Source organism: Elephas maximus, chromosome 12 (assembly GCF_024166365.1).
Source record: "Elephas maximus indicus isolate mEleMax1 chromosome 12, mEleMax1 primary haplotype, whole genome shotgun sequence".
Classification (NCBI taxonomy): Eukaryota; Metazoa; Chordata; class Mammalia; order Proboscidea; family Elephantidae; genus Elephas; species Elephas maximus.
In genome coordinates, this window is record NC_064830.1 from 47,282,790 (window position 1) to 47,308,692 (window position 25,903).

The 25,903-nt window shown below is 51.4% G+C and overlaps 1 protein-coding gene across 1 annotated transcript; it reads left to right on the forward strand.

Moving 5' to 3' along the window:
- The first annotated feature begins 805 nt into the window (after nt 1–805).
- Nucleotides 806–25,903, forward strand: FOSL2 (FOS like 2, AP-1 transcription factor subunit). Its single transcript, XM_049903304.1, has 4 exons — nt 806–1,807; nt 12,839–13,090; nt 17,984–18,091; nt 20,553–25,903. The coding sequence occupies exons 1-4, from the start codon at nt 1,706–1,708 to the stop codon at nt 21,069–21,071; spliced, it is 981 nt and encodes a 326-aa protein (XP_049759261.1). The 5' UTR covers nt 806–1,705; the 3' UTR covers nt 21,072–25,903.

Here is a 25,903-nt window from a genome sequence, read left to right on the forward strand (position 1 = left end):
AAAAAAAAAAAAAAAAGCAGCAGCAGCAGCAGTGGGCAGCTCGCCACAGAGGGAAAAATAGGCAGCCCCGCCCCGCCCAGCGGCGCCGCGCCCCGCCAAGGTCCGGCCGCAGGGCGGCGCGTGTGCCCTGCGCGCCTAGGGCGCCCACTGCACCGGGCGGCGCCTGGATGGGCGCAGAACGACAGCGCGCGGCCGCGCCCTCCCTGCAAGCGGCTCTGCGCGCCCGGCTCCCGGCCTCGCGGTGGCGCCTCGCTAACCGCCGGTCTCGCTCTTCGGGACTGTGATTATTTTTTAAAACACTCAGCCGAGGTCTGCGCGGCCGCTCTCTGGGCCCCCGCCCCGCGCCCCTTGCTGGAGGGGGAGGACTGGAGCCGCACTCTCGGGAGCGGGCGAGGGAATCCCTCTCCCTCCACGTCACCCGAAAGCGAGGAAACCCGCACTCACGTCCTCTAAGGCAAATGACCATCTTTGGCAACGTGCGCCAATGGGACAGACCAAGGGCCCTGGGCCTGGGGGGTGGGCGGGGAGTGGGGAAGGGACCGGGCTGCCTGGACTCCCCGAACCGCGCCGCCTGTCCGCTCCCAACCTCTCGCCAGCCCTTCCTTCCTCACGCTGGGGTGTGCAGTTGGCGTCAGCGCGGCCAGGAGCCGGGGCAGGGAGGGGAGCACTACGTCCGCCTCCTCCCGTTTCTCTTCCTCCTCCTGGTCCTCCTCCCCCGCCTCCTCTTGCGCGCTCCTCCCTGCAAGGTGGAGTCGGGTTGACGTGAGTGAATCCACATGGTACAGGGGTGGATAATAAAGAGTGTGGAATTGAACTCGTGCCATTGTAGTGACTCATCTCGGGCAGAGCTCAGGGGCTCCAAGCGAGCGGCGCTCTTCGGGGAGAGAGAAAAAGAGAGAGAGGCGCAGACGGGCAGAGGCAAGGCCCGGGCTGACCGGCGAGGCGGCCCCTCCGGGAGCTGGCGCCCGGGAGGAGTGCAGGGCCGGGGCACCCGAACCGCGGCGCGGGAAGCCGGGGCCGCGTCCCCCTCTCAGCGCGCACGGGCGGCTCAGTTCTCGTTCCCCGGGCCATCTCCTCTGGCGCGTCGGGGCTGCGGGACAGGCGCCGGCTGCTGTTCTGCTCCTAGTCTGAGTGGCTTCGCAACTCGGGCGGCGAGTCTAGCCACAGGAAGTTTATTCTGGGGCTCCTTTTCTAAAAGGAGGAAATAGCAGAAGTTTTTCAAAGCGGACAGCCTTGCTTTTCTCTCTCTTTCATTTTATTTTTTGGCTTTCTCTGAAATCCGGGGCCCCCAGACCTGGCCGGCAGGGCTCATTGGGCCCCAAATCTTTTTAAATTTCCAATTTCTGGTTTGGACATCGCTGCCGGCTGGCCTCCGGCTGCGGGCGAGGGCGGGAGGGCTCGCGTGGGGGAGGGACCCAGGGACGCAAGGACTTTTTTAGAGGGAGGGACCGGGTGGACAACTGCTCCCGCGGCGCTTCCAGGGCAGCAAAGAAGTTCAGCGAGAGGCGCTCGGGGGACACTGTTCCCGCGGCCGTTGTTGCTACCTGCCGCTCCGCGCCCGGCGCTTCGGGGGACAAGCCCGAGCGGGAAGGCTAGACCCGAGGCACGGCCGGCCGGCGAGGAGCGCGCAGCAGCCAGTGCGCGGCCGCGACGAGGGCGGGGGAAGAAAAACACCCTGTTTCCTCTCGGGCTCCCAGCGCGGATCATGTACCACGATTATCCCGGGAACTTTGACACCTCGTCCCGGGGCAGCAGCGGCTCTCCTGCGCACGCCGAATCCTACTCCAGCGTCGGCGGCGGCCAGCAGGTAGGTGCGGGCCTCTGATCACCTGGCTGCGCGGGCGGACCCTCGCCCTCCTGTCGCCACCACTGCATCTTTTTCTTTCTTTCCCTTTTCTTGATTTTGGGAGAAAGTACCTATAGTCCACGGTTGTAAGTTCTGGATTTTCGTCCTGTGCCCCTCCCCTTTTTTTAAAGCTGGAGCGGGAAGGGGGTTTGAAGAGCCAACAAATCCTTTCCTTTTCACTACATCTTATCCAGACTAGCTCCTGTTCTGGAATTGCATATCCCTTTCCCGGGAGCCTGATAGCTCCCCTCCCAGAAACAGTTCCCCCCAACTTTCTTCTTGCTTCTACCCGCCCCCCACCCCGTGGTGGACAGACAAGAAATTCAGAAAATCTTTGCACCCACTGGCCCCTTCCAAGATCCAGGGACCCCATTCCTGTGGGAAAGCCCTCTCCCTCCCTTCTCCGGTTCTCCATGTCTTAGTTTATTTCCGAAAGAGGATTTGAAAACACGATTGGGTTCATTCAAGTAATCCGGATTGAGACGGAGGGTTGCTCCTCTGGGAGTCAGGTGTCAAGGTCAGGAAGGAGGAGGCCAGCCTTGAATGGCTCCGGTGGTCACCTATGTGACCGATCCCATCCTCTGTAGTGGTCAGGGGCAGGAACCTGCACTGCACAGAAGAGGCGCCTTGAGGGTCTGGGGTTACCCAGGGCAAAGAGGCCCAGCAGAGAGAATTGAGGGAAAGAGACATCACTTGGGCTCCTGGGTAGTTCTGGAAGTGGAAAAACAACTTGTTTGTGAAGCAGCCAGACTGGTTTGCACTGGAGGGATTGTGCGTGCTCTCCGTGTGTCTATAAATACCAGGAAGGTGCTGATGGGGTGGTGGTTGGGTGCCTGGCGGGTGGAGCTAGCTGCCTGTTCTCTGCAGCAGATCCCAGGCTTGTGAGGGGGCTGGGTTAACACAGAAGGCCCACCACAATGTGCAGCCCACCTTGGGCAGGATCTGTGGACTCTCTAGGCAGCCAACTTGTGCAGGTCGTGCCTTTGGCCCTTAGAAGCCTGCCAGACAGGAGGCGCCTGGGGTGGGCTCCAGGGAGGGGTACACTGAGTTGGGGAATAAAATGGAAACATAGCCCTGTTTTGGACCTGGAAAGGAATACGTTGTTCTAGAGATTCCCCATACCTGGTGAGTTCACAAAATAGTGTCTTCCCTCTACCTCCCCCTGTTGTTGTTTTTAGGTGATGTGGAGTCAATTTTTGACTCTACCGACCCATGTGACAGAGTAAAACTGACCCATAGGGTTTTCTGGGCTGTACTCTTTATGGGAGCAGATTGCCAGATTTTTCTCCCATGGAATTGCTGAGTGAGTTTGAACTGCTGACCTTTCAGTTAGCAGCTGAGTGTTCTTAACCATTGGGCCACTGGGGTTCCTTCTGCCTCCCCTGGTGCCTCCATAATCACCCATTGAAGAAAGCCAGTTGGGGTCTATGCATTGAGGGTGCAGCCACTGTACCCTTAATAACGTGTAGCAACATGATGGGTTTAAAATCTTACCCTAAAAGTGGTTCGTTATGTTTGCTTTCCAGTTATGGTGGATTTTATTGGATTCAAACTTCATTAGGCAATGGGATGGAGTCATTATACCCATCGCCTCAATCTCCAATGCAACAAGTTCCCCCCGCCCTCCACCACCGCCGCCATATCAGGAAGGGATCCTTTGATTTCTTCCCTGTTGTTCTAGCTGCCATTTCTCTGATGGTGAGCATTTAGGTATTACGGTCATGCTGCCTGGCCTCACTCAGACCCTGGGGCCTGTATGGGAAGTTAGACCGGACATCAGTGCCCCGACTGAATAATCTGTGTCACTAGGGCTTGGAGCCCAGGATGTGAGTGAGGGCAATTCCCTGTTTTGGAAGAAAATCAGACAGGAAACTAGTGCTAGGAAGAAGGAAGAGATCTGAGTCCAGCAGAGTGTAATGGGGACTCATTACCAAAGCAAAAAGCAGCTGTTGGCCAATTCCTAGCATGCTGTAACACATGAAGATTTTGCAATTAGTAATAACCAGTGCACGGGGTTCTTGCATATAAGCATGTCTCTTCAGCCCAGCGGTGAGAGTGAGGCTCCTTTCAAACCAAAAGGGTTGGCAAGGTAGTGCCACTTTAGACAAGTTTCATAGCCCGCCCTCTCCTTAGGAGCAGGGGAGGGTTTTTCCACCCTCTCTCCAACGTTGAGTGGAGCTGTTCAGAGCTGTTCTGTGGTCATAAGGACCTGAGAGACTTCACAAGTCTGTGCTATGACTCCGCCCAATCTTGGGCTCAAGGTAACCTTACTGTATACCAGATAAAACCTGTATTCACTTTATTTCCCTCAGTGTCCTTTACTGGGAGTCTTTCATAGCAGTTAGTGGATGGGCCTTCCTCCTTACAGAGCCTCAGTGTAAGATGGTTCCCTGGCTTTCCCTTGGGCAAGTGAATACTCTTTTTCCCTGATCTCTTTCTTCATGGGATCCAGTATTGCTGAGAAAACTGTTTACCCACCCCAGAGATTTTCTCTCCTCTCTAGCTCCTAAAGTTTGGTGTTAACACATGGCGTTGAGTTCGAGTGACTTTGGGGATGTGCAGATAAATTTTTGAAACCCTCTGTTCTTGAATATGACTGGAACTTGAAGCATGAAAAATATTTCCTGTTCCGGTTATAGTTTTCATCTCAAAGTTTGGCCATTGGTGATTTCGTTTTGTCAATACTAGTTGCTGTGCCACGTATCTCCCCCTCCTGAATTTTTTTGTTTTTGTTGTTATTTTCTCTGTCCTAACTTTCCTAGGAAAACACCTCCCAGATGTATGCCCTGCCTGGCTGCTTGACTATTACCGTTTCAGGGCCTGAGTATTACGCAATTCAGCCGGTTACACAAACATAGGTCATTTCATAACTTGTTTTCATCAGCTGGGCCCCCTTTTTATAAAAATCAAAACAAAAACAAGACCCAGAACTTTTCCAAGGCTGCCATTTGTCATTTCTCAGATAACGTGTGAAAATAAATCAAGGGGGCTATTTCCTTTTTGGAATCGAGGAATATCAGACTAGCTCCCTTTTCTTCAGCAACCACTCCCTCCCAAGACACACACACACACACACACACACACACACACACACACACACACTCAAAATTCCCCAGAGTGAACTTTTGCCAACTGTACCAGGCTGGGACATTCCTCACATCAAAGAACTTTTACCAGAAATGACTGTGATTCCCAAGTCAACCCCAGTCATACCTCTCCAGTGCCCCCTACAGGACATTAGTAGAAGAACCATCTTGGGAATGTATTTTTCCAGTCCCAGAAGAGTGTTAACTAGGTTAGTTTTTGTAGTTCTTAGGATTTTTTTCCTTTTAATTAGGGACAAATAAATGCCATATATTTAAGAGGATCTAACTGTGAACTGCTTTAACTTCACAATGCAGTTTCTTTTTTTTTATTTCTATTTTATTTTGTTCTAAATAAAGTTTTTTATTTAGACACAACAACAAATAAAGTCTGGTTGAGAAAGGCCCGCTCTTCTCTTTCCCTGTTCTGATGTCTGTCTGTTCATTAGGGTGCCGGCACAATACCTTCAAATTCCCAAGGCTTGTTCTCTCTCTGTTTTTTTCTTCTGGTAAAACACATTTAATAAACATTTGCCATTTTAACCATTTTTAAATGTACAATTCAGTGACATTAATTACATTCACCATGTTGTGCAAACATCACCACTATCCATTTCCAAAACCTTTTCATCATCCAAAGAGAAATTCAGGGCCTCCTTAAGCAGTAACTCCCTGTTCCTGCCTCCTCTCCAGCTCCTGGTCATCACTTTGGTTTCCGTGCATTTGCTATTCTAGATATATAAGTGGAATCATACCGTGTTTGTCCTTTTGTGTCTGACTTTCACTCAGCATAATGTTTTCTAGGTTCATCCACATCATAGCATGTATCAGAACATCATTGCTCTTTATGAATGAATAACCAAGGCTTGATCTCTTGATGTGTTTTTATTAGGACACTGGGAATTGTTTTTGGGTGGGGGAGAAGGGTGGTGGAAGGTTCAGAGTTGGTGGGAAGAGGGAAGATATATATTAAGGTTCTGATGCTATTTTTTTTTTTTTTTTTTTGGCCTTGATCTTGCAGATGTTGTAGATTAGGATCAAACAAAATGTTATACCAGGAATTTGTCTGTTCCGCTGATTCTTGATGGTGGAAGTCAGCGTCACTTTTTCATCAAAGTGAATGGGGTGAAATAGCAGTCATGTATTGTCTGAATGGCAGTTGAATTTTTCTATCCAAAACCCTGAATGCATTTCCATTTCTTTATTCCTGCCTGCCTTTTTATTTGATGTGAGTGTAAGTTAGGAGACTCATTTTTAAACTTTCTGTCTTAATATAAGCATACCGGAGCCTTGTACATCCAGATCACTGCTGTCCCTTTTGTAATTGTTCCTCAAGGGGACAAAATGACTCAGAAAGGTTTTGCAAAGCCCCTTTTTTGGAATTGCCTTTAGCAAATTCTTTTGAAAATCCTCCCTGCCAACAAATCTTTGTCCTTTGAGGGTCAATTAGAATTTTGGAAATTACCAAAAGATCTATGGAACCAAGTCTACCATGTGATCAGGCTGGGTCCACATGTGACCCTGAGGGCCTGTTGGTCTCAGTCTCAGGAGTGAGACTGGGAAAGTGTTCCCCAAGGCCAGGCACACCAGAGCAGGTACCTTTTATGACAGTATGCTTGCCATCCATGCTTTGGAATTTTCCCTCTGTTAACTAGGAATAAAAATATTGTTTTTGAGAGCTAAGGAAGCTAACTCTCTGGTTGATGTGTTAAAAGAAAAAAAAATAGCTTCATTATTTTGTGGATGTGTTTCTTCTATGTGCATAGTAAGTATCATGTGGTGGCCACAGCATTTCAGAAGGATGGCATCTGCCTTGATTGAGGCAAATATATCTGTTACTGTTCCAACCCCACTTGGCAACTTTATCCTCCGTTAACTCACTGGGCCGAGAGAGAAGGTAAGATTTCTCTTGGCCCACCGCTGTCATTCTCATCTCTGCCACTTGGCACTAGGTATGCTGTGGATCTAAGGGAAGAGGAAATGACATGCCCTTCTCATTGAGTACATAGTTGCTGAGGACTGGTGGGGTACAAGAGAGGTTCACAGAATGGTAAGTGAATTCCCTAGGGCTTTGGGGTGAGGCTTCTGGCTAGAAGGGCCTTGCCGCAGTTTCCTTCCATCGGAGTCTCTGGGAGGAAGGAAGCCAGGGAAACTAGAGGATGACTCCATTTCAGCCACTTTCTTCTTTCCTCTGCTCTGCCTGGAAGTTAGGTGAAGGAAGATAGAGTGACTCTTTCAAGTGAACCTGGGGAAAAGAGGCTGAAACAGGCAGGCCACCTGAGGCAGTATTTGTATCCTGTAAAACTTGGGAAATTATGACTTTTTTAGCATCGGTTTTCATTGTGACATAAACGGCATTTTCTCAGATTAAAAAAGAAAAAGTTGCCGTTGAGTCGACACTGACTCATGACGACTCTATGTGTGTCAGAGTAGAACTGTGCTCCATAGGGTTTTCAGTGGCTAATTTTTCAGAAGTGGATCGCCAGGTCTTTCTTCTAAGATGCCTCTGGGTGGACTCAAACCTACAACCTTTCAGTTAGCAGCCAAGCACTTAAACATTTGTTGGACCAAATGAAGGCCCAAAGTGCAATGAGGACTCTGTGATGTCCAATGCTGAATCTACGAAGTATGGTTCAGTTCCGTATAGAGGACTTTTGAGAACATCCCAAGTTCAGTAAAAATATAGAGCAGTTGAGTCAAACTGGACCTTAACAGGGTTATTATGGGAAACATGATATGGCATTTGCCCTTACCTTCTCCTCTCCCCATGAGCCAATCTCCCGGGATGTCAGAATTCACCTTGCCTGTGTTGGAAATGTAAAAAAGGGGTTCTTAAGAGAAAAAGTAGAGGGTCCGTGAAAGAGAGGAAGACCCTCAATGAGATGGACTGACACAGTGGCTGCAACCATGGGCTCAAGCACAGCAACGATTGTGAGGATGGTACAGGACTGAGCAGTGTTTTGTTCTGTTGTGCATAGGGTCGCTATGAGTTGGAACCCACTTGATGGCACCTAACAACATCAGAGAAAAAAACCCAGTTCCTTCCATACATGCACAATCAGACCTCTGCTTAGTGATATAGGTCACAGGAGCCCACAGGGCTCATGGCTTCAGTGTTTGGTGGCCCAGTCAAGAATCAGTCTGAAGGAGAAATGCCTAGCTGAGGGGACAGACCAAGAACATCAACCCTGACTTCCACTTCTGCCCAGTGCAGGAGTCTCTGGGATAAACCCTTTATCTTCTCCATGCCTGTGGGAAATAAGGCCCAAACTCTAGCTATAGGACCTTTCAGTGAGTGGCTGTGGTTGTGACCCTCCTTTCTGAGTCCAAGGCCGTTTTACCAAACTGGCAAGTGCTGGGCCTCTGAGCTGATGAGGAGGCTCTGTGTTCTGAGTGTCTTTCTTACAGGCAGTGGGAGGAGCACACACACGTTTACTGAGCAGCCCGTCAGCATCCTTAGGTTCAGGGTGCCGCCGGGTACAGCAGGTTCTGGTGCCCGAACACCAGCAGCAAGGCTCCAACTTCAGCCTCAGGGTCTGAAGATTCAAGTTGATGAGTAGGAGTCTATCTCCTGGGTGGGAGGAATCCCTCAGTTCTGATTTTCTGCTTTCTTTATTTCTTCTCATCTTTCTCCTCCAACCTGAGCATAGGAGATGATAATGGTCCTCTAGGACACGGGTCAGCAAACTATGCCTGAGTGTTTTTGTAAGTAAAGTTTAATGGAACACAGCCACGCCTTTGTGTTTGTGTATTGTCTGTGGCTGCTTTCACGTGTCAAGGGCAGGGCTGAGTGATGGTGACAGAGACAGTATGTCCCACAAAGCCTAAAATATTTACTGTCTGGTCTTTTACAGCAAGAGTTAGCCAAATTTTGCTGCAGGAGGTTGGTGGGGGCCACTTTGCCCTTTTATAGGCATTCTTTCCCACCCAGATGTTAACAGGGTGACGCAGGGCAATAAAGCCTTTGGAGGCTTTGCCAGGCTGAAGTGTCACACGGCCATCTAGCATTTTCATTCCGGTCCCTAGAGGAACTTCCAGGGGGGCTGGAGCGCCCCAGGGGGAGTCAACTTAGATCCTGGGTAACCCCCTCCACGTCCCCACCTGTAACACACAGCCAGTCGTGCAGCAACACACACCCAGCAGCGTAGCAACACACACCCAGTAGTGCAACAACACATACCCAGCAGTGCAGCAACACCCAGCAGTGTGGCAACACACCCAGCACTGCAGCAATGCACACCCAGCACTGGGGCAACACACACCCAGCACTGCGGCAACACACCCAGCACTGCAGCAGTAGGGGTAAAGCTGCCCCGATGCACACAGCTGGGCAATGCTCTCTTAGTTTCTGTTTAATGTTAACTCAGGCCCAGAGACCCCTGACTTACTTCCAACGTGCCATTTGGCTGATTCCGGGGTTCTCTTGGCATAGAAGAATGCCAGGCTATCTTCTGGGGCCACAAACTGTTAACCTCACTACTTCTCTCCCACCCAGTGTCACTTTCTGAATAATACATTGAGAGCTGAGGCCAGACACATCTGCCAGATCTAATTTAAACTTGTGTGTGTCTCCTGGAGAGGCTCCTCTTGGAGACAATAGCATTCTTTATCAGGGCCCCAGTCCCCTCTAGGGATGGGACATTGTTTTCCTAGCAGTTTAGAGCCCGTGTGTTATCCAGATGGCTTTACCTCCTGTCTGAAACAAGGTGTACATGCAGTTCAGAAGCAGTCATTACCTACTGCCTTGTTTTTATGGCTGTCTTGTTTTGTCTAGACCAAGCCGATGGCTGCAAGGGATCTGGCTGAAGTATGCTGGGGAGCATATTCTGTAGATCTGCCGTCCACACAGCAAGTGGGCTGGAGGGCCCAAAAGGGGCCAAGGACCATCCCCTAATTCCCTAAGGGACTTTAGTTTCCAAGCGTAGCTTCAGATTTCTTGCTGGCTTCCTCAAACTTAAACAGGGAGCAAGTTTGCTTGTTGGAATGGAGAGTGAATTTCGTGGGTGCTTTCCTGAGACAAAAGCTGACAGTCACCCACAGAGGTGGGGGTCACATCAAACATCGTACTGGGTGCCTTGGGTGCACCAGCCCCAGGCTTACCTGCTGAGACAGATCCTGACTTGGAAAGAGAAACGAAATATAAATGTTGGGTGCTTCCTTGGAGTAGGAAGCTGGCAATTCTCCCAGGAGTCTCTGCACGCAGAGCACAGAGACACTTATAATGATGGTGAGATGATGATGATGATGATGATGGTACAACCTTCCATTTGTTTGGAGCAGGGCTTCTCAACCCTGCCTGTACATTAGAATCTCCTTAGGAGCTTTTCAAAAAATATCATTATCAGTACTCCACCCCAGGCCAGTTATTTCAGAACTCTGATGGTGAGGCTCGGCTTTGGTATTTTTTAAAAGCTCCTCAGAATATTCTAATGTGTAACCAAAGCTAACAACCACTGGTATATGCGTCACAGTCTGTGATTACCTCTTCTTGTAGCTACTTATTTAATCCTCATGACAGTGTGGTGGGTTTGGTGCTAGTATTCCCCTTTATAGACAGGAAAACTGAGTCCTCAGTGATTTGCCAAGGGCAAAGCACGTAGTGCCTGAGGTAGGCCTCAAACCCAGGACACCCACTAACAAGTGCAGTGCTATGCCACCCCTGCCGCCCCTTCAGCAGTCCAAGAGAAAAATAGCTTCTGGGACTTGGTGCTTCTGCACCTACTCATCCATGGCCATGTGTTCTCACATACTCTGCCTCCTCACGGCCCAGCCCTGGTTGTCTTTTCTTTTTGAAGACCATTTCCCACTTGGATCCTTCCTTGTCCACTACACCCTTCCCTCCTTTACACACACACACACACACGCACACCCACACACTTCTTTATAGTCAGCTCCTGATAAAGCCCAGTTGCCTTTGCCTTCAGAGATCCAAGGTTAGGGTCTATTGCACTGGTTAGCATTCGTCACAGAATCCCCGAATCCATTACACTGAGAATCTCTCCTCATGGAATCCCAGAATCTATCACACTGGGCAGCTCTCCTCATGGAATCCCAGAATCTGTTCCACTGGGCAGCTTGCCTCATGGAATCCCAGAATCCATTGCACTGAGCACTTCTCTTTGAATCCCAGGAACCATTGTGCTGGGTAGCTCTCTTCACTGAATGCCCTTGCCCTGGGGCCCCGGGTGGTCTGTGAGGTGAAGCAGCCACATTCTACCACCCAGACTGATGGTAGGCAGGTGGCAGGGGAGTGAGCGAGGTAGGGTCCCCAGCTCCCTCAATTAGAGTTAGGTACCCTAAGCTTCACTTTACTTACACAGTAGGAACCCAGGTCTCCACAGGGGCAAAGACAGTGGTGGTGGCAGCTGCCATTGCTGTTGATTCTTCTAATCCTGGTTGGTCTGACTGGGCTAGAATTGATGGGGGGATGCTATAATTGAGTCCCAGGGAGGTCCATGATAATGATAATGGGATTTCATTTGGGGCCAAACAGACTATGCGGCCTTCTTGGTAAGAGGGAATGTCTCTAGGGACCCATGGCAAGGCTGACTAGATGGACTTGGGTCTGGATTTCCAGGAAGAAGGAAGCAGTGCTAAAGCAGCTTGTGTGGCACCTTGTTTGAGAGCTCGGCTTCATTGTCAGGCTGAATTGGGCTTGAGTGCTGACTCCAGTGCTTGTTAGCAGTGTAGCCTTGAATAAGTTAATCTCTCTAAGCCTGAATTTCTTCCTCTGAAACGGAGATGACAGTTCTTACCTCAGAGGGAGAATTAATGAGAGATAATCTATGTAAAACACTAGCACGTGCCTGTCACTTAGTCACTTCTTGTTGTTGTTAGGTGCCGTCATTTAACCCACTAGGTTAGGAAAGAAAGTGTTTGGAGAACTTTTTCGTGGAAATAGGAATTGTCTGAGGATGAGGGTTCACCTGGGTTCCATTAGAGGGGCCTTCCCCTGAAAAGCTAGCAGTGGGAGATCCCTTTCTCCTCCCTCCTCCCACTTTCCAGGAGCTGCAATGAAGAAAGGTCAAGCCAGCTGTTGAGGAGCATGGTCCATTTTAGGTTTTGTACTCTGTCATCATCGTAGATTTTAAATAGAGTGTCTTCTGCAGCATGTCCCAGGGAGCTGTGCAGCATGGTCTGGACATAAATTGAGACAGGGAGAAAGCTCTGAGCTAGTGACACCAGAGTCTCCCATCTGCGAACACAGATAGGTACGAAGATAGGTACAGATAGACACAGTGCCTGCCCAGGGGAAGAGGAAGAGGGACAAGGACAGCAAGAGGAAATCTGGCCACAAGTGCCACCACCTTTCAGTCTCATGGGTTGGAAGACACTTTTTCAGGGACCTGGTATCACCCTCATGGGGTCACAGTCCCATCTTGAAACTGGAAAGTGACAAATGAAGGCACAAAAGCTTCCTGTTGCTGCAGAGCTGCTGGTATATGAGTCTCCTCAAGGTGCCTGAGCTGGTACACTGGGGAGGAATTGGCAGGTGACTCAGAGGCTCTGGTGGGTCCAGGTGGGGGGCCTGCCTCCTGCATGTGTAGGCATAGCTAGCCTGGGGGGCTGCAGAGAGGGCTTGCTGAGTGCCACTGGCTAAGGGCTGCACCTGTCTTGGAGGTTGTTTGGCATGTGACAGCATTCTCCTGAGCCCCCTGAGCATGGAGCTCATAGGACCCCAGGCAGGGAGCAGAGCTGACATGAAGCCCCAGGAACATAAAGCTTGCCCCACATCTTGGATGTGCAGGACTTGCCCGGCACTTGTTCTGGAAAGCCCACCTAGTGTCCTGACCTTGCTGTGCAAGCACTGACCCTGCTTTCTCTGCTGGTTTTCACCTCTTGGATCTGCTTGTCCTGTTTGTTCTGCTCAGTATTTATTGGCTCAATTGTATTTTTCTCCTTGTTTCAGAAATTCCGGGTAGATATGCCTGGTTCAGGCAGTGCCTTCATCCCCACCATCAACGCCATCACGACCAGCCAGGACCTGCAGTGGATGGTGCAGCCCACAGTGATCACCTCCATGTCTAACCCGTACTCCCGCTCACACCCCTACAGCCCCCTGCCAGGCCTGGCCTCCGTCCCCGGGCACATGGCTCTCCCAAGACCTGGCGTGATCAAGACCATTGGCACTACTGTGGGACGCAGGAGGAGAGATGAGCAGGTACAGCTCAGAGCAGTGAGGCCTTTGGGAGCCTCACACACACAGTGTTTTCTGCAGACTTGGGGGAACAGATTAACGTGCTGGGAGGACCAGGGAGAGGGGGAAGAGGGGACCAGGAACACATCGCCCTCATCATTGGAGGCAGAGCCGGAGACCCAGGAGTCAGGCCAGGCTCTGTCATCTCTCCCGTATTTCCTAGAATCTCTGAGACTCAGTTTCCTCCCTTGAAAAAGGGAAATAATAGTACCTGCCAGACAGACTTGTTGTTCAAATAAGACCATGTGTGTGAAAGCGTGTTTAAATGGTTGGATGTCAACAAATGGGAAGGAGTGTTAAATCCTGTCCGTAGCAGTGGCCTTTGGGATATGGGGCAAGTAGCCATGGAGCCCTGCCTGTGGGCTCGTTTGATTCACCCTTAACTGTCTCCCAGTATCTGGTGCAGGCAGACACCCAGCTAACTTAAAGGGTCAGACTCTAAGCTGCCACTGCCCAAATTACTTTCCATTCCTTCTTAGCATCCCGGGCTCCAACTTATAACAGGAGCTGGTTTCCGGTGGTTGGAAGTACAGTGACAGAAGTACAGTGACTCTGGGGTCTTAGGAGTCTGCTCACCTGCTTTAGCTGTTGGGCTAAGGGTGGCCTTTTTTTTCCCCAAGGGGCTTGGCTTTGAGAGAAAGTCAGCCTGGCCAGGAGGGAAGCCGGGAAACAGGGGGCCTCTGCATTTAGACAGTGTCTCCCCAGCACTCAGAAGGCCCATTGTCAGTATCAACAGTGAGCCAGGGCAGCGATCAGCCCCCCATTCCAGAGAGAGAAATCACAGCCATGCATAATTCTAGCAAGAAGGAAATGTTGTTTTCACAGAGCCCCATCCGTCCCTTCGCAAATGGTACAGTTAAGGCCCAGGCACACCTGCCTGGGGCCACTTAGAAGTGAGTGGGCAAGTCTGGCCTAGAGCCCAACTCTCTGGACTCGCTGTGCGGTGCCCGCCACACGATGCCTTGCCACCTAGAGCCCAGGGAGGGGAAATACTTTAGCAGTAGAATCCCCTCTTCACATGAAGGGTTAACATGGAGTACTACTCGATGACGGCATTGGAACTCTTCCCCGTTTCGACCCCTGTCCACCTCCACTCTAGAATCCGTAGGGCCCACGGTTTTCCAACATGTGACCATGTGTTCCCCACTGGGCAATCATGGAACTGGTGCTGTTTGTTTTCAGGATACTTGCAATTTCCTGGATCATTGCTCCAAGGAATTGGATGCTTTCTCAGGAGAGATGCTCCTCTCAGGACAAAACTGGGCCTGCATCCACCCCTCTGTTGGTTGGTTCTGCTAATGCTGGGCCCACAGTGCAGGGTGACAGGGGAAGGTGTGTGTAGCAGATACCGTGGTAGATACAGCTTACAGTCATGTCTTGGCCTCTGCTGCCGGGACAGTGGCTGATATCCCTCTCGCTGTTGCTTTCCATAACTGCAGTTATAAATATTGCAGTAGTGATCATAATGTCATTTACAAATGTGCCTCCTCCAGGGAGTCCAAGGTACAAAGCTGAATAGTCACTATTGAGTTGGATTCTCCCAGGATGTAAGAGTGAGAGCCAGGTCTTTGAGGGACTCTTTTGCACTAGAGGACAACAAAGCAAGATCCGCTCAACGTGCTTCACTACCGTTTCGGCCCAACTCACACCAAATTTAAAAGCTTGCATCTGGAAGGGACTTTGGAGACCATCTTTTCTAGTTTTCCATCTGCACCCATTTTACAGATAAGGAGACTGAGACCCAGAAAGGAGAAGGGCCCTGTCCAGGGGTACACAGTGAGTTCGTAGCAGAGCCAGGCCTGGAATCCGCCTCCTTTGACCCTCAGCTCTGTGGGTTTCCCACCACTTCACCTAGGTGTGCCCTAAGACAGTCTGTCTGGAGAATTTCCTTCCTTTTTTTGAGAGGGAGGGAGAGAGCATGGAGCATTTTATCCCACATCAGTTAGGAGTTCAGCTTTGAGGAAGCCTGGGCATAGCAGCCTAGAGCTTTGGCTTTTTGGGATTTTTTCTTTGGAGCCTACTTCTGCTGCCCAGCTCCCCACATGGTGGAGGAGCCTTTTAGAGGGAACCAGCCTGGTGCCCTAGCTACCCTCCTGAGGCTGTCCAGGAGGCTCCCTCTGAGGCCAGTAGCAGTGGCTGAGGAGGCAGGGAAGGGAGGGTATGTGTGGCTTGTGGGTGCGTACTTTGCATGCTGACATACTCAAGCCGTGGCCATGTTGATCTCACCGCCCCTGAACACTTCCTATGTCGACAGCTCCCCAAGTTGCCCCACACCCATTAGATGGAGGTTGGAGGGATGTGGGGAGGAAAGGCTTCTAGGTCAGTTGGAAGGCCAAGGGGGAAGGGAGGCTGAAGTGGATCAAGACCTGTCCTCCCTCTTTTCTGCCCCTTACAGTGAGGGACCTGGGGGAGCTTGCCAGGCCTCAAGGGAGCCCTGGTGGCCCTTTCAGGGGTGAACCCTGAACCCAGGACTGCAGCACGGGCATAAGGCTCTCTTGGTAACTTTGTTGGGCACAGGTTCAGACAAGTTTAGGAGCAGCAAGTATTCAGGGCCTTTGCCAAGTGGCCTTATGACCTGGGCCGGGCAGCCCGCCCCTACACAGAGCACAGTGCGTGAGTCTGTAGACTGTGGGTCTCAAGTCTCTTTAGATACTGTCAGGACTCAGACCATCAGAGAGGAAATCTCCGCCTTTCTAGCACTTTCTAGATTAGAGAAAACTTCCACACTGTGTCTCACTTGGCATAATAAAAGCTTTATGTGAAAGTTAGGGCAGGTATCATGAATTCCGTTTTACACATGGGAAATCCTAGGTCCAGGAAGGTTAAGTGACTTCTCCAAGACCACATAATATGATATATCTGTGGGTTGCTCCCAGTCTGTATTATCTCTTTCCTCTCTACTCTGATACCTCTCAGAGAACATGGAGCCTTTGGCCCTCCCAGTGGAAATGGAGGATTTCAAAGCCCTGGACCTAGGGTGGGTACTTGAGAGGGAAGTGGAGCTGGGACTCGAATGTGGGACACTTAAGACCAGTGCTCTCAGAAAGCCAGTCTTTGGAAGGGACCTGAAGACTGGCAGGGATGTTAGCAGCTGAGTGGCCTTGTCTTGTCCAACCTGGAGGCCTCTGTAGGGGTTTGAGTGACACACTGAGGAAGGAGACAGTGAGGGAGAGGACAGCTAGGCCTGTTTCTTCACAGTGAGGTGGGGGAGGCAGAGGAAGGCAAAGCATGGTAACAACCATCTTGGGGTGGAGAGCGCAGATTGGCAGAGGCACAGGTTGGCCCAAGCCCTGGGAGGCAGGACCTGTGGCACCAGGAGGCCGTGGGTGTCTCCTCAGCCTGTCAGGCTGCCTGCCTCCCTCTGGATCATGTTCCTTGGCTGGCGGTTGAGGATTTGATGGAGGACGATGTGATGAGCTTCTCTGTGCTCAGCTGGCCTCAGGCTGGCACATTTTCCTGACAGTGAGGTGCAGGGGCTCTGGCACCCTGGGGCTGCGGGGTCATCTCAGTGTAAACAGGCATGGGGCTGTGGGTTCACCTCAGTGTAAACAGGCATGGGGCTGTCCTCTCTGGTGCTGGGGCCTGCTTTACTGTTCGGAACATCACAGTGACAGACCTCCAGGGCTTCAGGGAGAGTCCTAGGGACTCTGGCCTGGCCAGCCAGGAGAGGGGTTTCCTCCCTCATGGGGGGCTGACAGTCAGGGCAGCTTTCTGCCCCCTCAAAGTGGATTTGGCCTTCTTCCCTGTGTGTTCCTGAGGGCAGAACCCAGGTCTTATTCTCCTTGGTCCCTTCTAAGGCACCAGTACTTCACTCAGCATATAGTGGGTATGAGGTCAAAGTCTGATAACTGAATAGGATGGTCTTTCCTTTTGAGCTGCTTTCTTCTTTGGCCCACAGCCGTCTCCTGCATCCCCTCTCCTGGGGAGGGCACTGGAGTCACAGCTCTGGGAGGGCTGTATGTTGGCAGAGCACTAGTCCTTGCCCTCTGGTTTGAGCTGGTGGGGGAGCCTGGCAGATACCTAACCATCCTCATTGGAAGCAGCTAGGCTGTAAGCTCTTTGCAGGAGGGATCTTTGTTTGGTTCACAGATAAATCCCAAGCCCCTCGAACTGTGCCTGGTACATAGGAGGCTCTCGTTTGTTGAACGAGTGAATGGGTATGGTGGGAGGAGGATTCAACGTGCCTGAGGGCTCCTCCTCCTTCTGCACCTCCTGCCCAGCCTAGCACTCTGCCAGGTATCCAGGGGAGTCCTCTGGATGGGCTGTGAGCAGTGGGCACTCCAGGGCTGGCAGAGGAAGTCAGGAGTGAGGTGACACCCTTAGCCTCCCACTGGCAGTGGAATATTTCCCCTGGCGGCTGTTGCTTGTGTGGGGGCTCGGGGCCCAGCTGCTTCCCCAGGTGGGGATAATGAGCCTTGCAGAGCGGGCAGAGTGATGGGGAGCAGTCATTAGCCAGGGCTTAGAAGAAGCTGCTTACGTGGGTGGGGCCCCGCTGGCTGGCAAGAGGGGACTCTTGGGAAAACACTCTAAGCTCGAGCTCACTGGCCTTGGCACTGAATCAGGGCTGACATGACATGCTGCCATCATGTCTGGGCTGGTCATCCCTGACCCACTTGCTGCCCTGTTAGCCCTTAAAACAGGGCCATCACCTTCTAGGGCAGGTTCAGCTCACAGTGCCCTCCGATGCAGCTACACAGCTCTGGGATGTACGTTCCTAGGCCCCCGGACCCAGGCCCTCCTACCTCCCCCTCCCCAGTCCCAGGAGGGCTTCTTGCCCTACTTCAAAGACAGTTTTTAAACAAATGCTTGTGAACGCTTTGCCTCAACCTAATTGTGCTTCTCAACCTTGGCCTCTAGCTGTCTCCTGAAGAGGAAGAGAAGCGTCGAATCCGGAGGGAGAGGAACAAGCTGGCTGCTGCCAAGTGCCGGAACCGCCGCCGGGAGCTGACGGAGAAGCTGCAGGCGGTGAGGAGCTTGTGTGGGGTGGGGGCACTTCTGGGTGGGCCGGAGTGAGGGCCCCTGGGCTCCTGGCCCTCCCGCCGCCTCCTTGCTCACTTGTACCCTGGATGAGTCAGTGGAGACAGACATTCCCTCCTGTGAGCACATGGCTTAGCTTGTGCCGACTAAAACAAGAGAAAGACACTGGCCTGTGGCACGAGCCTGGCCCAAAGAGAGAAGAACTAGATAGCTTTCTTGGGCCTGGCACCTTTTTGCACTCCGTGTCAGAGCCTTCCCTGCTTTTAGATGTGCAGGGGTCCCAGGTAAGAGTGGCAGAGGGTGTCAGCATCCTTGGTTCCCAGGAGCCAGGAGAGGCCCAGACCTGTCCCCCTCCCCCCCGCCCCGCCCCCCAAGGCTACTTCCAAGGTTCCAGCTGCCTCCATCCTACCTCCAGCAGGAGGGCTCCAGCCTGACTTAAGTGCTGTGGCGTGGGCAGCGGGGAGACCTGCCCTCTCAGCTCCCTCATCTCTGCAGAGGTCTGGATGCTCCCTGGTCCTGATGGAGATGGGTCACATGCCAACTGAGGCTTGTTTTCTTGGCGTTTTCTCATACCCTGCATGCAGGAGGGTTCACTGCCTCTGCTCTGAGCCTGGAGCTGTGGCCTTCGTACCTCCATGCTGTCCTTGTGAGTCACACTCTCATGCTGCTTAACTGCCCCGACGTGGGGGCCCATGGCCCTGCCCTTCCCTCTTGAGAGTTAGACCTGACCAACGGCACGTAACCCCGTAACCCCGCCAGAGTCTAGCCCTACGGGAAGGGCCGGGTGCCATGTGGAGGAAGCCCAGAGCCAGGCTGACTCTCCTGTGTGGAATGTTTTCAAAATGAGGAGATGAAGGAGACTGTCAGTGGTCCTTCCAATGACCAGCCACGTGAGGCTATGGATGTCACAGAGTGCCTTGCACCCCACATCACTTTATTTAATCCTCACAGGCACCATCCCCCTGCTTAAGCTGCCCTTTGTCCATCCTGGAACCCTCACACTTGGGTATTGAATGGCTGCTGGGTGGATTCTGTAATGCCCCATGGAGGTGTTAGCACCAGGCTCCATCAGTGATCAGCCCTCCATAGAGAACTCTTTCGGGAGACCCTTGGTTCGGCTAACTCTTCTCCACTCTAGCACTGCAAAGAGCTGTGCCCTCAGTGTACGCTCCGGGCACTCCTTACCACCAGCCTTGGGGTAGCCCCCCCACTCCAAGGTCCTCTGCTTTCCTCCCCTCCTCCCAGAAACCTCACACCCTACTCCCCCGCCTCCCCCCAACCCCGTGCCAGCCACCCAGGCCCCAGAGCCACATCCTCCACAGGAAACCTCTCACAGGCTCATGACGTTCATCAGACCCTTGAGACAGATGGAAACTTTTTTTTACTCTGCAATGTGCTGTGTTCTGGTGAAGCTTTGCCCCATAGCTTCTTGTTCCTGAACACGAATCCGTTTTGAGGAAAAAGTGGGGAGGAGGCTGGTGACGCACACCTTCTCCTTTTCCACACTACTCGCTGCACCCTCACGGGCTTGATTCTCTGGCTTTGTGTCAGAGAAGGAGCTCTGGTGCTGGCTGTGGTCCTGTCATCCTCACTCGCCCTCGCAGACTGACAGTTTCCTCATTTGTCGAGCAAGGAGGCTGAACTGAATGTTCTCCAAGGGTCTTGTGAGTCCTGAAACACATTCTTCAGAAACTGGAGCAGAAAAGGGAAGAGGGGTATGTGTTATGATCCATCAAGGATTGACTGAGTACTTACTCCACGCTGGGCACTGTTCTAGGCACTAGGGACATAGCAGTGTGTATGACCAAGTCTGCGCTCTCGTGGAGCTTATCGGTGTGGTGTTTGTGTGCCCACAGGGGGCTGGCACAGGGTTGAAGAGGTAGGAGAGAAGGAGGGGTGGAACCATGTGCTGTGCTCCCTTCTCCATTCAAATCTTCCCATTAATCGCCCCCTGGGGGGCACCCAGAGGGCAGTTCTGGGGCCAGGGCAGCAGAGCACTGCAGATAGTGAGTGGACTCTGGAGTCAGACACTATGGGGCTGAAATCTAGACTGCCCTGCCTGCTTGCTCTGTGACTTTGGGGAAAGTACTAAACCTCTTTAAACCTGTTTCCTCATCTGCAAAATGAGGGTTGGATTAGATAACACCTATGATGTGCTTAACACAGTGCCTGGCACTAAATAAGTGTCCAATCATGGCAACTACAGTTGTTACTCACCCCTCATCCAAGCCGACTTTCTTCCTTTCTCAATCCTGAACCTTGGAAATAAAAGGAATCTCCAGCCTCCAGATGACTCAGAACCCACAGGGTTGGAGGCCAGCTGTGTGAGCCAGCTGCTTCCGTGGTCCTCAGAACATGCCTAGCCTTCTCTTTCTGGCCTGGTTTTGAGCTGCCCCCAGCAGGTCCCTGGCATGTTGCTGTTCCTTACACGCCCCTTTTTCCCCAACAGGAGACAGAGGAACTGGAGGAGGAGAAGTCGGGCCTGCAGAAGGAGATCGCTGAGCTGCAGAAGGAGAAGGAGAAGCTGGAGTTCATGCTGGTGGCCCATGGGCCCGTGTGCAAGATCAGCCCCGAGGAACGCCGATCGCCCCCGGCCCCTGGGCTGCAGCCCTTGCGCAGTGGGGGCAGTGGAGTGGGTGCGGTGGTGGTGAAGCAGGAGCCCCTGGAAGAGGACAGCCCCTCGTCCTCCTCAGCAGGGCTGGACAAGGCCCAGCGTTCTGTCATCAAGCCCATCAGCATCGCGGGGGGCTTCTATGGGGAGGAGCCTCTCCACACCCCCATCGTGGTGACCTCCACACCCGCCATCACTCCAGGCACCTCAAACCTCGTCTTCACCTACCCCAGCGTCCTGGAGCAGGAGTCGCCTGCATCACCCTCTGAGTCCTGCTCCAAGGCTCACCGCAGAAGCAGTAGCAGTGGGGACCAGTCATCAGACTCCTTGAACTCCCCGACTCTGCTGGCACTGTAACCAGTGGACCTCTCCTCCCCAGCTCTGGAGGGGGGCCTCATCACTGCCTCCTTCCTAGGGACCAGCACCTTCAAGCACTCCAGGGCCATGAGGGCAACAGGGGCAGCCTGCCAGAGAGCTTCCTGGCTCTGAAGAGACCCAGATGGGATTTGGTCGTGAGGCACTGGAGGACCTTGGGATGATCTCTTGAAAGTCATAGGACCTCCCTCATTCATCTTGCAAGCAAATCCTGTTTCTTGAAAAGCCTCGGAGAACTTGGTTTGGTAGACTGTGATGCCTCTGGCTTCTGAAGAGCCTGAAGCTGCCTGGACCATTCCTGTCCCTTTGTAACAGCATTGTCTCTGGAGTGATGGTGTCCTGCCCCACCCCACCGAGCATGCTCAGTGCCTTTTGGTTTCACCTTCCTTCTATTGGCCCCTTCCTTTCCTCCAGTGTCAATTTCACTCCTTCTTGGTTTTTATCGAATTTGCCATGACATTTCATCTGGGTGGTCTGAATATTAAAGCTCTTCATTTCTGGAGATGGGGCAGCAGGTGACTCTTGTACAGGGGCTGGCTCGTCCAGCGGGGACAATCAATGTGCAATACAGAGCCTTCCCTACCCTAACACTCCCCGGCCCACCACCATCTCCAGAACCACAACAGAGCTCCCTGAGCTGGCGTGGAGATGCTGCCACCGTGGGGGAGCTCTGAGGACCCTTCCTCCCCATCCTCAGAGACGGCTCTTGGTGAAGTGGCTTGACCATAAAACAGGGTGTGAGTGAGATAGCCAGGGCACAGGTTGGGTTTGCCAAACACCTAATTACCAGGCCAGGAATTGTGCCAACAAAGCCACACCGTTTGCTAGCTGGCTTACCTTCACCCACTGTCTTAAGCTGAGCGGGGTGTTTCCTGTAATTACTGCCTTGCCATTCTGCCCCTGGACCCTTCTCTCCAGTCAGGGCAGACGTTCCTCTCTTGGAGCCACACATCACTCCAAGTCCCTGCCCTTCCCCTCTCTGGCTCAGGTGATGCCACCCACGGAAATTTAATGAGCGTGGGCCTAGACCCTCCTCAGATTGTTGCCAGGTGGCCCCTCCCTAAGCCTCAAAGGAGCCTTAGCTGTGGATGGAAAAGTGGGGAGAGAGCTGGGAGGCAGGTGTCTGGGGGGTGTTTGCTGCAGTAGCAGCAGCCCCAGCACCTGGCTCTCCCTGCCCTGGCTGCTCATTGGTCTCAGTGAGGCACTGGGCCTTTCGACACTTTGTGGTCATCTGATACCTGATGGGTTAAGTGCTTTCTCTTTTTCATACCCCCTGCCCCTAGTCTTCTCTCTGATCCAGTCAATGACTTGTGAACAGCTGGCTCAGAGCTGTTGCTGTGGCTTATGCCCGATTCCTGGTTGTCAGTGGAACCTTCCCCGGCTGCTGAAATCTGAGACGTGTTGCTACCCACTGCAGGAGAGCTGCCCCTTCCCACAGCGGGGGTCAAAGGGAAGGTCTCTCCCTGGCCTCCCAGCATGAACACAGCTTGGCTTGGCCCTGCCTCCCCTCTGAGCCCTTTTCTCTGTAGGCATGGCTCCTGCTGACCTTCTTGTCCACATTGTCCTGGGAAGCAGCTTCTGGTCAAAGTTGGCTCTGCCGGCTAGTGCTCTGAGGGAGACTCTGCTATCGGTGATTCAGCTGTAGAGGTGATTGTATGATAATGTAAAACTGAGTATCTATTATTTAAATCAAACCCAGTGTGGGTTAAATTATAAAATTAGACTCTGGAGGGAGCAGTGAGACCCTCGCTTGGCTGCTCCTCTCCCGCAGGGAGCCTCGTGCGTGCTTGTTGTTTAATGTGCATTAAACACTGAGATGGGACAGCCTGAGGACTTAGATACACATCCCAGGATGACCGAGCAAGGCATGTGGAGGGATAGACGCTGCTGAGGGAGGAGCTTTTGATAAAGAATTTTGTTCAAAAACTTTAAAAAATGTATTCCCACATTTCCTCACCTGCGGTGCTGCTCTCCTGGTTTCTCAGAGGCTCTGGGAGGGGTGCTTCTAATGAGACTGGGCAGTTGGGTGTCTGGCTTCAGATTAATCAGAGAAGCAGGAGTCAGCCAGGAGTAGGAGGAGACAGGGAAAGAAGACTGGGTGTCCTCAGCTCTGAGAGGCTTCATCATCTCAAGTATTTGTAGCTGAGTGGGAGCTATTTGCGTCTTTGCGCGTACATATATTTGTTTCTTAAATGAAGCTGCTTTCTGGTCTTTTCTTTCTAAAGGTCTCTTTATTACCCACTTTGCACAGCACTGATGCTAAGCTTGGTCACAGTCTGTGACTTGGGGCCAGACTGGACTTTCCTAAGACAGAGTTTGGCTTTAGTTCAGGTCTCAAGCTATGTTGACTTCAGGACCAACAGGGTTGCCAGAGGCCTCTGAGCTGCCTTCCCATTTGGCTCTCTCTGGCTTTGTTCTTAGGAGGGATTTCTCAAAAAAAAAAAAAAGCTAGAGGTTATTTGGGGAAAGGCTGAATTTACACCTAAGTCACGAACATATCTACAGTTTACTTCCTTCTGGCGAGCTCTCCAAGTTCACATACACCTGCATCCTTGCTCCAGAATCACCTCCTTTGTGGCTCCATCTAAGGGAAGAGCTGGAGGCGGGGTGCATCCGAGCTTGGTCTGGGACTGCCGTGCACCCCCTGTGCTCCAGCCGCAAGGCAGCTGGTGTGGACTCCGGCTGGGCTGCGGGCAGCTCTGGGATGGCACAGGGGAGGCACTCCTTGCTGGGCCACCTGGCTGGCCTCTCTGGGAACAGTCCTCTCTCAGCTGGGTGGGTGGGGACAGCTGCCAACACAGGAAAGGAAAGAGATCTCAGGTGAAGCTTTGGAAATTGCCGGAGCCAACTCCAAGCAGCGAATTCACTGGGGAGGCTTTCAGAAAGAGACCTTGCCTGTGCAGAAGGCCAGGCATGTCCCCTGGGTCCGTCACACAAGCATCTCAAAGCCAAGGGCCATCAGAAGCTGCAGCTTCTCTTAGCAGGCTGTGGGGAAAGGAGTCTTGTCTCTGCTGCTACTTGGCTACAAGTGGAAAGTGGGCTGGACTCTATGGAGCACTGAGACCTTTCTCCCCTTTTCTTGATGGACCAACAGTGCTCCTTGAAATCTCCCCACTTACCTTTCAGGTTGATTTTCTTCGCTGATCAGACAACCACATTGCCCCTTGAGGAAGGAAAAGAATAAGCACCTACTATGTGTCAGGCACTGTGTTAGGCACTTTTAAATACCCTCCTTAGGAAGATATTAAGGGATGAGGGCACCCCTTATGAAAGGTCCCCAAGTAATTGAGGAACTATTACAAAAGCACTTGGAAGTGAGAAGGTCTTTCTCATCCTCTTTTCTGAGGCAAGATTGCCTTCAGCTTGAGGTTTGTTTTCAAATATCTATCCCCTACAATATCCACCACCTCCAAACTTTTCCCTCTTGTCCCTCCACCCCTGTGATGTGCTCCTTTGACCTCTATAGATGGTGGGAGGCGTCACATGAGTCCTTATAGAATTCGTGGACCAATAGAATACGTGGTGTGTAGAACTTTTAAAAACTGAAGTAGAGGGGTCTTGCTGCTTTCTGCTTGTTAAGTCTTCTTGGGCTTCATCTTAAAAGCCAGCATCTCGCTATTTATTGACAAATTGGGGTATGTGTGTGTATGTGTGTATGTGTACATTTCCAGGGGTGTCCCTGTCCTGCAGCTTTTTAAAAGGAAACCCAGCCATCCCTCTACTAATTTGGCATCTTCTCATGCTTCTAGTGTTTTGGCCATACAGCAACAAAAGGTTTTCATTTTCTAATGCTGACTTGTTCAGGAGGGGCTATGTCAGATTTTGAGGGAGGCATGGGGAAGGGTAGGGGTGAAGAAATTGACATTTATTTTATTATTTATTTTAAATGTTTACATCTTCTTTGTGTTACACCAAGCCTGAATAGAAACAGATAGCATTAAAATAGTTCCTCTCTCCCCCTCTTCCTTCTTTATCTTTTAAAATTTCGGCTAATGACGCTTTTTTGTTTCGAAAACAATTTGTGATTTGTGCTGTGTACACTATAAAAAGCTTCTGTTTTTAAAGATGAGTGTCATTCTTCTGGGGACAGTGGTCACAGAGAAGTCTGCAGGATGAGAGAACACAGCGCAGGACCCTGCCCTGTTCCTCCAAAAGTTGTTTTCTCTGTATAATTAAAAGTTTATTCCATTTATTTTAGTTTGTGGTTACTTGATGTTGAGGAAGAAAATATTTGACTTTGTATAGACAATAGGTATCAGGGTGTTGTTTTCTGTTGTGGGAGATGTATATATAGTATTTTGGTATATAGTGGGAAATCATACACCTTGTGTATCTGTATCCGAGGTATGTCAGTGATGTGGACTGAAGTCTGCTATAAGACCCTGGGGGCAAGCAAGTTGTACGAGATTCATATAGCTCTATGGGGAACTTAATTACCTTTCTGAGCACCACTTTTTTTTTTTTTTTTTTTAAGTAATAGTGAAATGGTCCCAGTGGAGAGGCTCCTGAATAGGCCTGTCAAGACAGGACCGTGAGTTCAAAAGTCTTTGTATAGTTTTGAAAATTGAGGAGTATTTCTGCTCGGAAGCATCTCTGATGGTATTTTTTGTTGTTGTTCTTTATTTTGTAATTTTACTGTAATACAAGCCTACAGTATTTGCACTAAAGAGAGCTTGTTAGAAAAAGATTGCTGCTATGGAAGAAAGAACATATTAAAATTTCTCTCCCCTGCACTTTTTTTTTTTTCTTTTCTGGTTAGCTTTACCACTTTCAATTGAGTAGCATTTTGTAGAATAAAATGGATTAAGATTGAA